Source organism: Branchiostoma lanceolatum, chromosome 13 (genome assembly GCF_035083965.1).
Source record: "Branchiostoma lanceolatum isolate klBraLanc5 chromosome 13, klBraLanc5.hap2, whole genome shotgun sequence".
NCBI classification, from domain to species: Eukaryota; Metazoa; Chordata; class Leptocardii; order Amphioxiformes; family Branchiostomatidae; genus Branchiostoma; species Branchiostoma lanceolatum.
In genome coordinates, this window is record NC_089734.1 from 7,550,111 (window position 1) to 7,564,215 (window position 14,105).

Genomic DNA, 14,105 nt, shown 5'->3' on the forward strand with positions numbered 1-14,105 from the left:
TCATTTTTACCAAGCATGCAGTATAGGAAACACCTCAGTCACTTTCACACATTTTATTGAGAGGTTCACCCTCCTTTGTTTTGATACTAGTAGAGCCATATTTGACCAAATTTCGCAAGGTGTACTGTGATTTCCAGACCCCCTTCCCGACTACCTGCTCAATATGTCCAGATACCCCCTCCCCTCCCCTCCCCTCCAATGATCACAGACTCGCACTTCCTGATTAAACTGTTTTACCTGCTGTCATCTTAGTCACAGAGGTCGAAGGTCACCTAAATGTCAACAATCGTATTCTGTGAGGTCGCCCGTATTTTGATAGGAGGTGGATTGACGAGTCTTACGACAATTATGTCGTTAATAACGCTCTAATAAAGCACTTGACTGCTTGCGACCAGTTTGAGAAGTAGTGATTTAAAGCACAGTATGCATTTTCTCTGTTGCACCAGTGTTCTAACTGCGGTCTAGTGTGCCATGGGTTTCAGAAACGTCCTTCTACCAGCGCCGAGTCCTTTGTGTACTGTGATTTATCGTGCATTTAGTTCACGTAGGCTTTGTTTGCTGTGGACCACGGGGAGGAATTTCACGGGGAGGGCCCCGACAACACTAGACGTGTGTGGACCGTACAATGGGGTAGAACGGTACCGGGGCAGTAACTGGCCCTACAGCATTGTTGATAAACTCACATTTCCAATTGTTCACTTAACCATGACGAAGGAAACCGAAGTGATTAAAAAAGTCTTTACCCAACTTTCCCACATTCACAGAGCTACTCTCCTCTCAAAAACACAGAACCCACGAATTATAGGAAAAAGTGAGCATTTTCGTTTTCCTCTGCCTCCAAAAAAAAAGAAGAAGCTATACACAACTTGTCCAGATATAGACAACACTAGTATTTGAAATAGTGTCTTGTTACAATTATGTTAATCATTGTCCTTGCCGCATGTATGTTTCCCTATGTCTCTACCACGAGTCCACGAACTCGCAATTAGCCGTCGGTCACGAATTTGAAAAATAAAGCTTATTATCAGTAAAAGTAGTCACTTGCAGGCCATTAATTCAGGACATTCTCAGTTTGCCAATCTATGATAATGCAAAATGTCAACATAAGATATTTGCAAGGTCACCAGATTTTGCACTGATGTGCAACACCATCTAACGACAGGGATTGCAACTGCAGAAGTACATTTTCGGGGGGAGTGTAATGGTCATGCATGTGCTCGTAGTTTCTGAAGCTGTATTTTACATTGTTACAGGTGCAAAAACTACGGTAACCACAGTCACCACGGTTCGCACGAGGAACACTCAGTCCGGGGAAACGGAGTCAGCAGCGGCCAACAGAATGTCTCGAGAAGAGTTGCAGCAACACATTCCAGGTAGCCTTATCACGTTGATCAATGTACAGGTTTGCGATAGCAAAACCTCTTTTGATTTCGTCGGCGTCGCCATGTTGGATTGACGTCATGCACGGGGGGCATCTTGCTTTTGTGGTGGTGCGTTACATCACAAAAGATTTTGATGGAAGGTTATGAACATAGCAAGGACATTATATAGTCCTTGAACATAGTTTCTAGCAGCATGCATAATGTCGTTAGCTGTAAAATCCCATAGACACTTTATTTAGCATTACTATGAAATTGAAAGACTATTTGTCTGACTGATGGACTTAAAGCAGCTTATAAAGACACATCTCTGTCAAATATTTGCAGGTTTTCGTTGCCAAAACCTATTTCATTTTCGTCGGCGTCCATGGGCGGTGTCATGTTGGATATGACGTCGCACTGGCGCCAACTTGTTAGTTATTGTTATCACATTTTTGTACAGAGCCACTGCCAGAGGTGCCCGGTATTGACTTCAAACAGTTTGATGACGTATGTGATATGGCGGATGTCATGTTGAGAGAGGAAGACAACCCACCGGAACCGGTACAAGAGGAGAAGTCCTGTAAGTATAGAAAATGCCAACATCTGTAAATGTGATGGTTTTGACTTAAAGGATAACAGCAAACGTTTCTATGACCCTCTCTCATCTTCTTGAGGGCAATAAACGTGATCTATGTGATAACTTTATGATTTGGGACCACATTTTTGGCAGTGACGCCTAGCTGCATTGTAACTCTAACGGAGATGACAGACGGTCATCGAAACGTCGGCTGTTATCATAAATAACGTTGGTATTCAGTTATATCCGTTGTCGAAGGTCTTGCGAGTGACGACATATTCTACCTTGGACTAATGGACTAATCTGTGCATACGGGGGGGGGGGGTGCACGGTTGACAAATTGAGGTTGACTGCCATATAGCACACGCCCTGTTTCTATATCCGATTACTTCAGCTTCCCTGTACATACACAATTGTGACCTATACAGCTAGAATCCTTGTATTTGTCGCCTTAAAGGATAAACAATGCAGAATGGATTCCATTTTCACAATAGACTTCGACAGCACCAGGAAAGTGTTGTCGTTTGTCCCGTACTTGTATTCTTCTGCTAAAGCGCTTGCTAATCACAAAATCTTGTTTGTATTGAGTTTTCTTTGTGATACGAATTAATACAAGTCGTTCCCTTGTACAGGGATACTGGAATATATCTGCATTGTACTTTAGAGGAAAATTGAAGAGACTAGGCTTAGAGGTTCGTAAATCAAATACATGACTCAGTACGCCTGAATACGCACTGTGAAATTGGGGTATTGGGCTGATAATTCAAGTCTATGTGGTGTTAACATCTGCCGTGCCCTTTTCTATCAAATCCTGCTGGTATCTTTTCAGTCTTTAGAGGATTTTCGGTGACACCCAATTCGTATACTCCCCCCCCCCCACACACTCTCTTGACTCTCATAAATGCCCAAACTTTGGTTAAGCCCAATTCTCTTCGAGAACCTTATTGTTTTGGGAAAAAGACAACAATATCCAACATCAGTCTTTCCGTTGACACAAATGACATCTCAAGTCGCCCCAAACATTCTCAAATATTGTTCATTGTTCATGGGAGTAAAAGGCCAGGGTCGTTCTTATCTTACCATCGCCTAGATTGCGTCTGTGTCACAGGTCAACTTATTAGCCTCCTGTGCCAAAGACCCAGGGCAAAGACCTATGATCTTTCCAAGCCTGCTTGTTTGTATGTTGCTCAGGATAGGCAGAACATTGCATGCCCTGGGGCAACATTTGACAGAAGACAGATACTCATGGTTGGGACATGGCTCTTCAAGCGGAAAATCTCAACTTGCTGAGATATCTCAGCTACTACTGAAAATCAGAACAGAAGAGTGACCTTTCTACCTTTAAATCGTCGGTTTTCTTCTAAAGTTCGTAATTTTCTCTTGAAGAAGAATTCGAATACATTGTTGGTTCTTACAAATATCTAGGAGGGCCTGCATGCACTTTTTCGTAAGGCGTAATCAGGCATTTTAATCAGGCATTTTACGCATTTGTACTGAATAATAGACGTAATCCTCTTCTTTGACTTTGGTATTTGCTTTGGCATACTACGACATTATTATTCGTTTCCCTCGTTACAAGATCATTTCTAGATACACGAAAATATAAATTTCAACCATCAAAGATCTTCATTCATAAGCGAGCTGTGGTGTTTATCGGGCTCAAATGTGGCCACCCATGTCAGAGTTCAATAGTGACTCTTCATTATAAGTGAACAAACAAGTTAGACTGCATTTGATACAGAAGTTATTGTGTGTGACCTCACATGGTTGTTATCACATACGTTTAATGCAAACAATTTAAAAATTAGGATGCTTTTGTCACGTACAAGCTGCTACAAAACACCAGCTTTGACGCTTTGTTAGCCTACAGTGCCAAATACATAGTAATCTCCAAGCAGATCTAACGGTTGCAAAGATCGTATCCAACTGGCTTTTGCCAGTTGGATTCGGTCTTTGCAACCGTTAGATCTGCTTGGAGATTACCAAAGACCTATGATCTTTCCTAGCCTGCTTGTTTTGTATGTAGCTGATAGGCAGAAAATTGCCCTGAAGCAACATTTGACAGTAGATAGATAATCATAAATCATGCGACATGCCTCGTCAAATGGAAGATCTGAACTTGTTGAAATATCTCAGCTACTACTGAGGATTAAAACAACAAAAAAGAAGGACTGACTGACCGTTCTACCCTTGAATCCTCGTAGAAGAATGCCTTTTTGTTTCTAACAAGAATTTAAGGGGTCTGTGCCTCTATAAGGTGTAGCGTGATTTAAGGAATCCTTTGAAATTCAAGTAGGCTGGTGTCTGCCAACGGAGACCTTCAATCTTAAAGGGTATCTTAGAAGTAGATTGTAAATATTTTTCTGTGTAGCAGTCGTGTGTCGATTTCCACTAGACGCTGATTGCTGAGCGGCTGTACAGAGATCAAAATTGGATTTATGCTACCTTTGAATTTATACATGGAATATGATGCACGAGGTAAAAGTATGATGTAAAATACAAAAACACACACAGATTCGTTGAGAGGATTGTCAAATGTTTGTCCGCTCAGTGGTCGCAGCCTGTAGTGGAAAGGAGTGTAAGCTATTTGTTGGATTCATAATCTTTTATCTTTTCTTCACGCACGTGTGTACAGATCGGAGACGCAGAGCGGTCGGCCCACCCCTGGGAGGACTACACGCGTACTACACAGGCAAAGATGGCGGAACAGTAACACGCGTCGTTAGACGCCATGTTTTTATGACCCGGACATGATCATCACGTCACCAACTTTCCCACAACTCACCTGTACTAACATTTAGATCAATCATTAGTATTTGATTACACCTTGATTGATATTTCATTAATCAAGGTGTGCGCTGATATTATGGAAACAGAAATTTTGCAACAGTTAACCCATCTAGAACATGAAGTATGATATGGTCATCAAAAGTGGTCGGAATTCTGACGTTGGGATCTTGTTATATCTAAAGATGCATCAAAATTGCTGTTTGAATATGTTGCACAATAACCGATGCTATATTTGTCATATCAGTTGGTGCATAGTATGCTTTGAGTCAAACGTCATTGTCTGTATTATCCTTATTTGTTTTTCATGTTGCACTTGCTGGCATTTGTATTCTTTCTGTAAAAGTTTATTTTAATGTGTCTTGCACATTGTTATCTTAACAATCAAGAAAAACGATACCACCTTATATACTGTATTACCCTTAGTATTGATATCAAATATGTCGACCAGAGTAAAAATAGCAGCATTGTCGTATGTGTTTGCGTAGAAGGTTCACATGGCTCGTTATTTATAGTTCTATTTAAGCTTACCGAATAAAAGGGCGTTGGAGAATCGTCCACTGTCTGTCTGTCACGCTATGTAATCATCGCACTACTTACTGTAAATCTTTGATTAGAAGGTGCGCAGAATACGAAGAAGAGTTGCTGACGTCATAATCTTACATGGATAATCTATCAATGACAACGCATCTTGATCATCCCTGGGTATTCTTTGAACTCAGTTTGGCTGCAATAGACGTTAGTTACAGAGGAATTTTGTGGAGCTTATGATGATAATTAGATGTACCACAAACAAAGTTGAATCGATAATTTGGCCTCTAAGTAGTGTCTTTCTAGTCATCAAGGGTGAAGTAGAGGACTTGTCGTACCTGATAGTATGTTGTTGTTTTTTTCTCAACCTGGGATACGCCTAACTGTACGTTTAAGTTCAGTGGTCTGCAAACTATCTGAGAGTCATTCAATTACACCAAAATCGTTCTCACGAGGGCACCAATTACACGGCTCATCCAAGCTCAATTGATTGTGACATGTCACTGAGGTCTCCTTTGACATGACACATGTCTGGCGTAGCCATGCCTTACAGAACTGACCGCAGTCTATGGAGTGCAGACAACAAGGCCAGAGCTTGGATTAAGAGGGCTGATGGTCCTCTGATTCACCTAATTCACGCATTGCTCACTTAAATGACGGGATGTCCACAATGACATTTCTCAGTAGTAGCCGACATTGCGAAATGCCAGCTACGTAAAATAACTAGTTACAATGTAGGCCATAGCAAAACATTATAGGTTTCGTGTTCAGTACTGGGATATTTGTTGTGTCGTTGTTTACGCATTATTAACAGTTATGGAACTTTGTGTATATTGGTTTTACACTTTATCAGCTTCGTAAAATAACAAGTTACAATGTAGGCCATGGCAAAACATTACAGGTTTCCTGTTCAGTGCTGTGATTTGTTGTGTCGTTGTTTACGGATTATCTACAGTTAAGGAGCCTTTGTAAGTCCATTTTTTTATCAAAAAGTTAATATTGGATTGCAATAGGTAAACAAAGGGTACTTCTAATGTACTTTTCTCTCTCACAAGAAGGTGCAGTTTGGGAGTAAACTTGTTTTTGAGGAAAGTATACACCTATGTCACGCATCGTTGCAGAAAAGGGCGAAGTCTTAATATCGTTACCCTTTGACATCCAACATTAGCGTAACTGATGACAAATAATGGCACGTATCTAATTATCTAAATCTCAATTGATTAATTGATTGATTGGCTGATTGAGAAAACAAAATGATTTGTCATCAAACTTTTACTAAAGACACTATCTAAAAATAGACCCAACTGGAATGTCAGCATTTTGTAAAGTGTAACAAAAAGTGCAAAATTACGAAAGTTTAAAGATTAGTAAATAATTGACACTTATTAGCCTATGATTAAGGTTTTAATCCTAGATCGTCACGGAAACGCATACGTGGCGACCTGGCGTCTAAAAAAAGGTGATATACCAAGATAATCGTTGGATAATAGTATACACTGGGTGTGGACGACTTAAGCGAGTTTTTGACGTGTCACTTGAACATTGTGTACTACTGCGGTCAACTCTACCATGGCCGCCTCCCGAACTACGAGCGTTATAATATGTGTCAGAGACTCGCAGTTCTGACGAATTCCGCTCATACTGAGTCTTTCACGAGGAGTAAAGGAGATCTTGACTCTGTAGCTAGAATTGTGCCTGATTTGACAACGATACAGATTTAACGTGAGGGTACAACGCATCACAATGATAGGATTTCAACTCTCCCCACTGATCGTCTTGCTTCTTGCTATCCCAGGCTTCGGTAAGTGACCTTAATTCCTCTGATATTTACTATTATATGCAACGATGTGGTCTCTAAGACAGATAATGTGATGATTTCGTTTTAAAACTTTCACAAATCTCGCGGAAAGAGGGACCTTTAATTCTACTTGTGTGTCGTTTCTGTGCAACGCCCAGTTCTATGACACCGACAAAATTACCTGCATTGTTGAAAGTCCCGGGCAGTCAAAACTTTGTGAATTCTACATTTTGTGAAGCCCACTGTTGTCCGACCAAATACACGAGGGTGAGAGAACTAACAGGGTATATATCTTGGCCCTATAATACAGTATAGTTACCAATGTGAAAAAAGGGCTTGGCACAACTGTGCGATATTGTGATATGCTTGGCCAAAATTCGTGCTTATATTTCCGCCCGGGGTCATTAAAGTCATTAGTTTATCAAAACTGACGATCATATTTCCATATCAATTTTGGAGAAGGTAATAATATCTAAAAAGACTATTAATTTATCTAAAAAAGACTGTTAATTACTAAAAAAACAGTTGGGAGGGCTGTGGAAGCCGCCATGTTGCGATTATAAATTCAAGCATGTACAATTGACCAATTAAGAGGGAGGGAACTTTCGCTGACTACTACGTGCTTTAAGAGCGAACGCCGCCTTGATAATTAGGTTGCACCACCTAGACTGGAGCCAAAACGCAGTCATCTATGAGTTATCGACCTCACCTTATCTAAGTTATTGACCTCACCTTATCTACATCTGACGTACAGACATAGTCACCGTCTCTACGTAAACAAAACTAACATGACCCACCTACCAAGTATTATAAGGATATATCTACAGCTGCTCAAGTTCTGCTGTCCACAAACACGCACACACACACACACAAACACACACACACACACACACAAACACACAAACACACACACACACAGACACACAAACACACACAAACACGTACACACAAACACACGTACACACGTACACACACACACACACAAACACACACACACACACAACCAATGGCATCGACAACATACATAAAACTTTTGCCATGACCGGAAACCTTAACGGTTGAACAAACTAATCGGGTCTAAATTCCCACACAGTCCTATATACAGATATTGTAGCTACGTTTTCAGATGTACTGACCTCTTAATGCCTGGTGAGATTTAACTGTCACTCACCATTACTGTCAATCAAATATTGGATGCCAGCGCAGGCAGCAAAATATTAAGGGGATAAGTTCTAAACCCTTATCTCACTGGACCCGCGACACGTTGGCGATCGCGCTGCGACCTGACAGAGCGCTCAACGAATGTCATCGATAAAAAGGAATCTTTCTACGCTTTGTGTGTTTTGTTGTCATTTTAGTAATACTTGTACGTTTTACATGATATTCCCATTATAAAGTCAAGGGTTACACAAATCCTATTTAGGACGCAGCGAGATCGCCAACGTGTCGTGTGTCCAGTGAGATAGGAATTTTAAACACCGTGGCGCTTGTAGACCAAAGCATTTGACTTTGCGGACCTTTTAAACAGATCTGGTAATTTGCTTCGGGGAGATAACGTCAAATATTCAAACAACCAATCAAATAAAGTTATACTATACTTTACGAAAGACCTTAGTATGTCAAGTGGGTGTCTCACTGGACTGTGCAAAATTGCACCAAGTATTCGCAAACTGGCGCAAAGCGGCGCAATCACTGCAAATACATTTTTGATGGATTTTGAACATCGCACACTCGTTTTTGCAATGACAACAGTGCGATTTCCGATAAAGCTATATGGCATCTATCTTGCATCTGATTGGAGCCAAAACTGAGAATGTGGCATTCTAGTCGCGGCCATTTTGTTTGTAGAGGTCACGTATTTTACCCCAAGATCTGTGTGACACGTCGCTGTGACCGCAAGGGAACTTGACGCAAATTTGCAAAGCTGACGCTATTTTCTAGCGCAAATTGGCGCTGTCTAGTCACATACTGTAATTCGCCTTACCTCCACGGTAGCAAAATTTCACGGTATAAGGAAAATGGACATTTTCACTGAACTTTAACTTCACGGTAGCGGCAAGTGATTTACAGAACGCGTTTGTGAAGGAATCATGAATAATAACAACATATTTTTTCACGGTGATGATAAGTTCACGGCACAGAGGTGACCTTGAAAACAGTGCAGTGAACATAAATTTAAGGTGAAAGAAACAAGAATTACGGTACCTGCTTAACCATACATTTGGCCATTGATTTATGAGACACAACCTTTTTTCCCTTTCTTTCAGGACCACCCACAACAAGGGCGCAGACGACAGAAGCTCCCTCAGTTTGTTCCCCGACGGTCCACTTCTGCGAGGATCCTGACTATCTTGCCACTGGCATATCTGGACTCTGCATCAGAAAGGTGAACTGTAACGGATGCGCAGCACAATACCAAGCGGCTCGAGCCACCTGCGAAGCCGAAGGTGCTTCGCTTTTGACTCGCCTTACCCAGGAAAAATTCCAAAAGTTACAGGATGAGGATTTTTATAATCTACAGGGATCCTGGATAGGACTTGATGATATAGCGGTTGAGGGAACGTATGTGTGGAATGACGGGTCACCTCTGGGGTCCTTTCAACCGTTTCATCCGACAGTACCGAACGACGAGGCAACCGACTGCGTCATCGTTGGAAAAAATGTCGGGTCATCATGGGCACCCTACAACTGTGACAACGAAGTACGGTACATCTGCCAAAAACGTACGTTTCTGACATTTCTCTTTGACCTAACTGGCCCGGTGCAATCAGGGCACGTTGATTAAATGTATAAGTCACAGTAGAGTTTGGAATCCAGTAGAATTCGGAATTCTCTTAAAGAAATTAAAAATCCGGTCTCTCCCAGTAGAGATTGGAATTCTAAAACTGAACTGAATCTGAATTGGATTCAGCAACGGTAGCCCAAGCAAGTTTTGTGAACGGTCAGACACTTTAGCCTGCTTAGGAGGCTAGCGATGACCCACAGAGCACTATGGTGACAAATGAGATTATGAGCATCTGAGTAGACCTGAATATGTAATTACTACTCTATACAATGTAACGTCTCCGCAAGATTACATAAGAAGGGTAACAGTGCAATGGCCTAGGGGCTAGAGTGTTCGCATTGCATTCGCAAGGTCAGGCGGTCAGCTGGGCCAAACAAAACACTTGAAGGATGGTATGCCGCTTTGTTTGCTTAGCGCTCAGCACTGATGAGAGAGAGTATGGGAATAGAGTACACTCCACTACCAGTGGACTAGCCACATAATGTAGTGGCCTGTTTGGCCCAAGGGCTATACTAACGGATATGTGTAACGCCCCAATATACGGAAAAGTGTTGAATTTTAACTAGTGTAAATATTGACATAACATGTGTAAACATTGACCTCTCTTTACAGCTTCAAGGTGCCCTAACGTCACATCCGCTCTAACAACTACCGCAAATGCAACGTCAGCACAAGCTACTAGTAAGTTGACTGCGGGTTAATATCTGCCTTATTCTATTCATTAATTAGTTTTTGGGACTAAAAAGTGGCCCGTAGTCTCCAGCTTTGAACAAGTTGGTTAGTAAACACAACGATATAATAGGTGTCATTGCAATATCGACAGAACAGTTTCTTAGAGAATCAACGATATAACATTTCTTATAAAGCACTGATACCTATACGTAACAACTAGGACACCAACTCCTTTTACCTCTGTCGACAAACCTACTACAGAAACTTTACTTTCTACTTCTAGCACGACTTCAGGCTTGAGACTATTATAGATAGCATTATGTAGATGGTAGTTCCCAGCAATAGTGTAGAACCTTTATTCCCAGTAGTGTCGAGACAACTACTTTACCCCCTACTGCCAAGACGACATCCGCTGTTGAGACACCTGCTAGCTGTGACTACAGTTCTCCCAACTACTTTAGAGACAACACCGTCTGATACAACAGTCCCCCCTTCCACAGTGGAGACAACACCTACACCTACAACTTTTGAAACAACAGCTTCCACCACGACAGTCGAGACGACAACGTCTCTTACCACGGTCGATACAACAATTTCACCAACTACTGTCGTAACAACCGTCCAACCGACGACGGTCGAAACGACGGTTCCTTTGACAACTATCGAAACAACAGCTCCCCCAACAACCGTAGAAACAACGGCTCCTCCGACAACCATTCTAACAACAGCCCCACCAACGACTATTGAAACAACAGAACCTCCTACAACTGAAGTAACAACGGCTCCGCCCACAACTGTCGTCACAACAGCCCCACCTACAACCATAGAAACAACGGCTCCTCCCACAACCATCCTAACAACATCCCCACCAACGACTGTTGAAACAACAGAACCTCCTACAACTGAAGTAACAACAGCTCCCCCCACAACTGTCGTCACAACAGCCCCACCTACAACCATAGAAACGACGGCTCCTCCCACAACCATCCTAACAACATCCCCACCAACGACTATTGAAACAACAGAACCTCCTACAACTGAAGTAACAACAGCTCCGCCCACAACTGTCGTCACAACAGCCCCACCTACAACCATAGAAACAACGGCTCCTCCCACAACCATCCTAACAACATCCCCACCAACGACTGTTGAAACAACAGAACCTCCTACAACTGAAGTAACAACAGCTCCCCCCACAACTGTCGTCACAACAGCCCCACCTACAACCATAGAAACGACGGCTCCTCCCACAACCATCCTAACAACATCCCCACCAACGACTATTGAAACAACAGAACCTCCTACAACTGTCGTCACAACGGCCCCACCAACGACTGTTGAAACAACAGCTCCGCCCACAACTGTCGTCACAACAGCCCCACCTACAACAATAGAAACAACGGCTCCTCCCACAACCATCCTAACAACATCCCCACCAACGACTGTTGAAACAACAGCTCCACCTACAACAATAGAAACAACGGCTCCTCCCACAACCATCCTAACAACAGCCCCGCCAACGACTATTGAAACAACAGCTCCACCTACAACCATAGAAACAACGGCCCCTCCCACAACCATCCTTACAACAGCCCCACCAACCACTATTGAAACAACAGAACCTCCTACAACTGAAGTAACAACAGCTCCCCCCACAACTGTCGTCACAACAGCCCCACCTACAACAATAGAAACAACGGCCCCTCCCACAACCATCCTAACAACATCCCCACCAACGACTATTGAAACAACAGAACCTCCTACAACTGTCGTCACAACAGCTCCGCCCACAACTGTCGTCACAACAGCCCCACCAACAACCGTAGAAACAACGGCCCCTCCCACAACCATCCTAACAACATCCCCACCAACGACTATTGAAACAACAGAACCTCCTACAACTGTCGTCACAACAGCTCCGCCCACAACTGTCGTCACAACGGCCCCACCAACGACTGTTGAAACAACAGCTCTACCAACAACTATCATAACAACATCCTCACCAACGACTGTTGAAACAACAGCTCTACCAACAACTATCATAACAACATCCTCACCAACGACTATTGAAACAACAGCTCCAACCGTGGAAACAACAGCTTCTCCAACAACTGTCGTAACAACACCCTCCAAAACGACAATCGAAACAACAGCTCCACCAACAACTGTTGTAACAACAGCCTCATCGACGACTATGGAAACAACAGGTCCTCCTACAACTGTCTTAACAACAATGCCACCAACGTCTGTGGAAACAACAGCTCCACCCACAACTGTCGTAACTACAGCCCCAACAACGACTATTGAAACAACCGCTCCAATTACAACCGTGGAAACAACAGCTTCTCCTACTACAATCGTCACAACAGCCCCACCAACGACTATTGAAACAACCGCTCCAATTACAACCGTGGAAACAACGGCTCCACCAACGACTATTGAAACAACAGAACCTCCGACAACCGTCGTCACAACAGCTCCATCCACAACTATCGTAACAACAGCCCCAACAACGACTATTGAAACCACAGCTCCGATTACAACTGACATTACAACAGTCCCACCAACGACGGCTCCTACCTCCGTCAAAACAACAGCTCTACCCACAACTGTCGAAACAACCGCTACGCTTACAACTGTGATTACAACAGTGCCACCCACAACGGTTGAAACAACCGCTCCGCCCACAACTGACATTACAACAGTCCCACCAACAACGGTCAAAACGACGGCTCCTACCTCCGTCAAAACAACAGTTCCACTTACAACTGTCAAAACAACAGCTCCACCCACAACTGTCGAAACAACCGCTCCGCTTACAACTGTGATTACAACAGTGCCACCAACGACGGTCAAAACGACGGCTCCTACAACCGTTAAAACGACAGCTTCTCCCACAACTATCGTAACATCAGCCCCTACAACAACTGTTGAAACAACAGCCCCACTAACGACTGTTGAAACAACAGTTCCACCAACAACCGCCATAACAACAACTCCTCCTACAACTGTCAGGACAACAGGCCCGCCCACTACAATCGAGACAACAGCTCCACCTACCACAGTTACGACCACAACTTCACTCACAACTACCGAGGCAACAACCTTCCCCACCACCGGTAAGACAACGTCTTTGAATAGGTTCAAAACGATTCGTACTACTGATATAGAAAATGCACCCTTCACTTTTGATAATCCAGCTTATCCCCTCGCTTCACATTATTAACACATTGCTTCGCATTATCAACACGTTGCTTCACGTTAATACAACAGCTTCGCCCACAAACGCCGAGATGACAACTTAACCCACTACTGTTGTGATAACGGCGCATCCCACAACCTGCCAGACCGTCTCCATCCACTACAGACGAGACGCAGTATTGCCAACAAAACAGCTCTTCCAACGACTGTGATGACACCTGTACCATTTACTGAGTCGTGGACAGTGCAATTCGTGCTTAACCGCTATTTCAACAGCTTGTCTATTTTTAACAATCCACCTGCCATACTTAATATTCGAGGGAAAAGGTTTCTCGGTGTTGCCTTACTTATCATAACATACACTGCACTGTTTATCACATTAGGCTTGTAGTT

At 43.0% G+C, this 14,105-nt stretch overlaps 1 protein-coding gene and 1 long non-coding RNA gene across 3 annotated transcripts in view; both read left to right on the forward strand.

Annotated features, from left to right (window-relative positions):
* Positions 1 to 1,199: 1,199 nt before the first annotated feature.
* Positions 1,200 to 5,423, forward strand: LOC136447501 (uncharacterized). 2 transcript variants are annotated; one of them, XR_010757733.1, is made up of 4 exons: positions 1,200 to 1,373; positions 1,822 to 1,941; positions 2,571 to 2,630; positions 4,574 to 5,423. It is a non-coding gene; the product is annotated as an uncharacterized lncRNA (long non-coding RNA). The 2 variants fall into 2 exon arrangements; XR_010757732.1 differs by lacking the exon at positions 2,571 to 2,630.
* Positions 5,424 to 8,670: 3,247 nt separating this feature from the next.
* The window catches only part of LOC136447211 (mucin-19-like), a 77,758-nt gene continuing 72,323 nt past the window's right edge, over positions 8,671 to 14,105 (forward strand). The window contains exons 1-4 of the mRNA XM_066445927.1: positions 8,671 to 8,677; positions 9,322 to 9,777; positions 10,452 to 10,520; positions 10,877 to 13,630. Coding sequence (XP_066302024.1) covers positions 8,671 to 8,677; positions 9,322 to 9,777; positions 10,452 to 10,520; positions 10,877 to 13,630 — 3,286 coding nt within the window. The remainder of the gene's footprint in view (positions 8,678 to 9,321; positions 9,778 to 10,451; positions 10,521 to 10,876; positions 13,631 to 14,105) is intronic.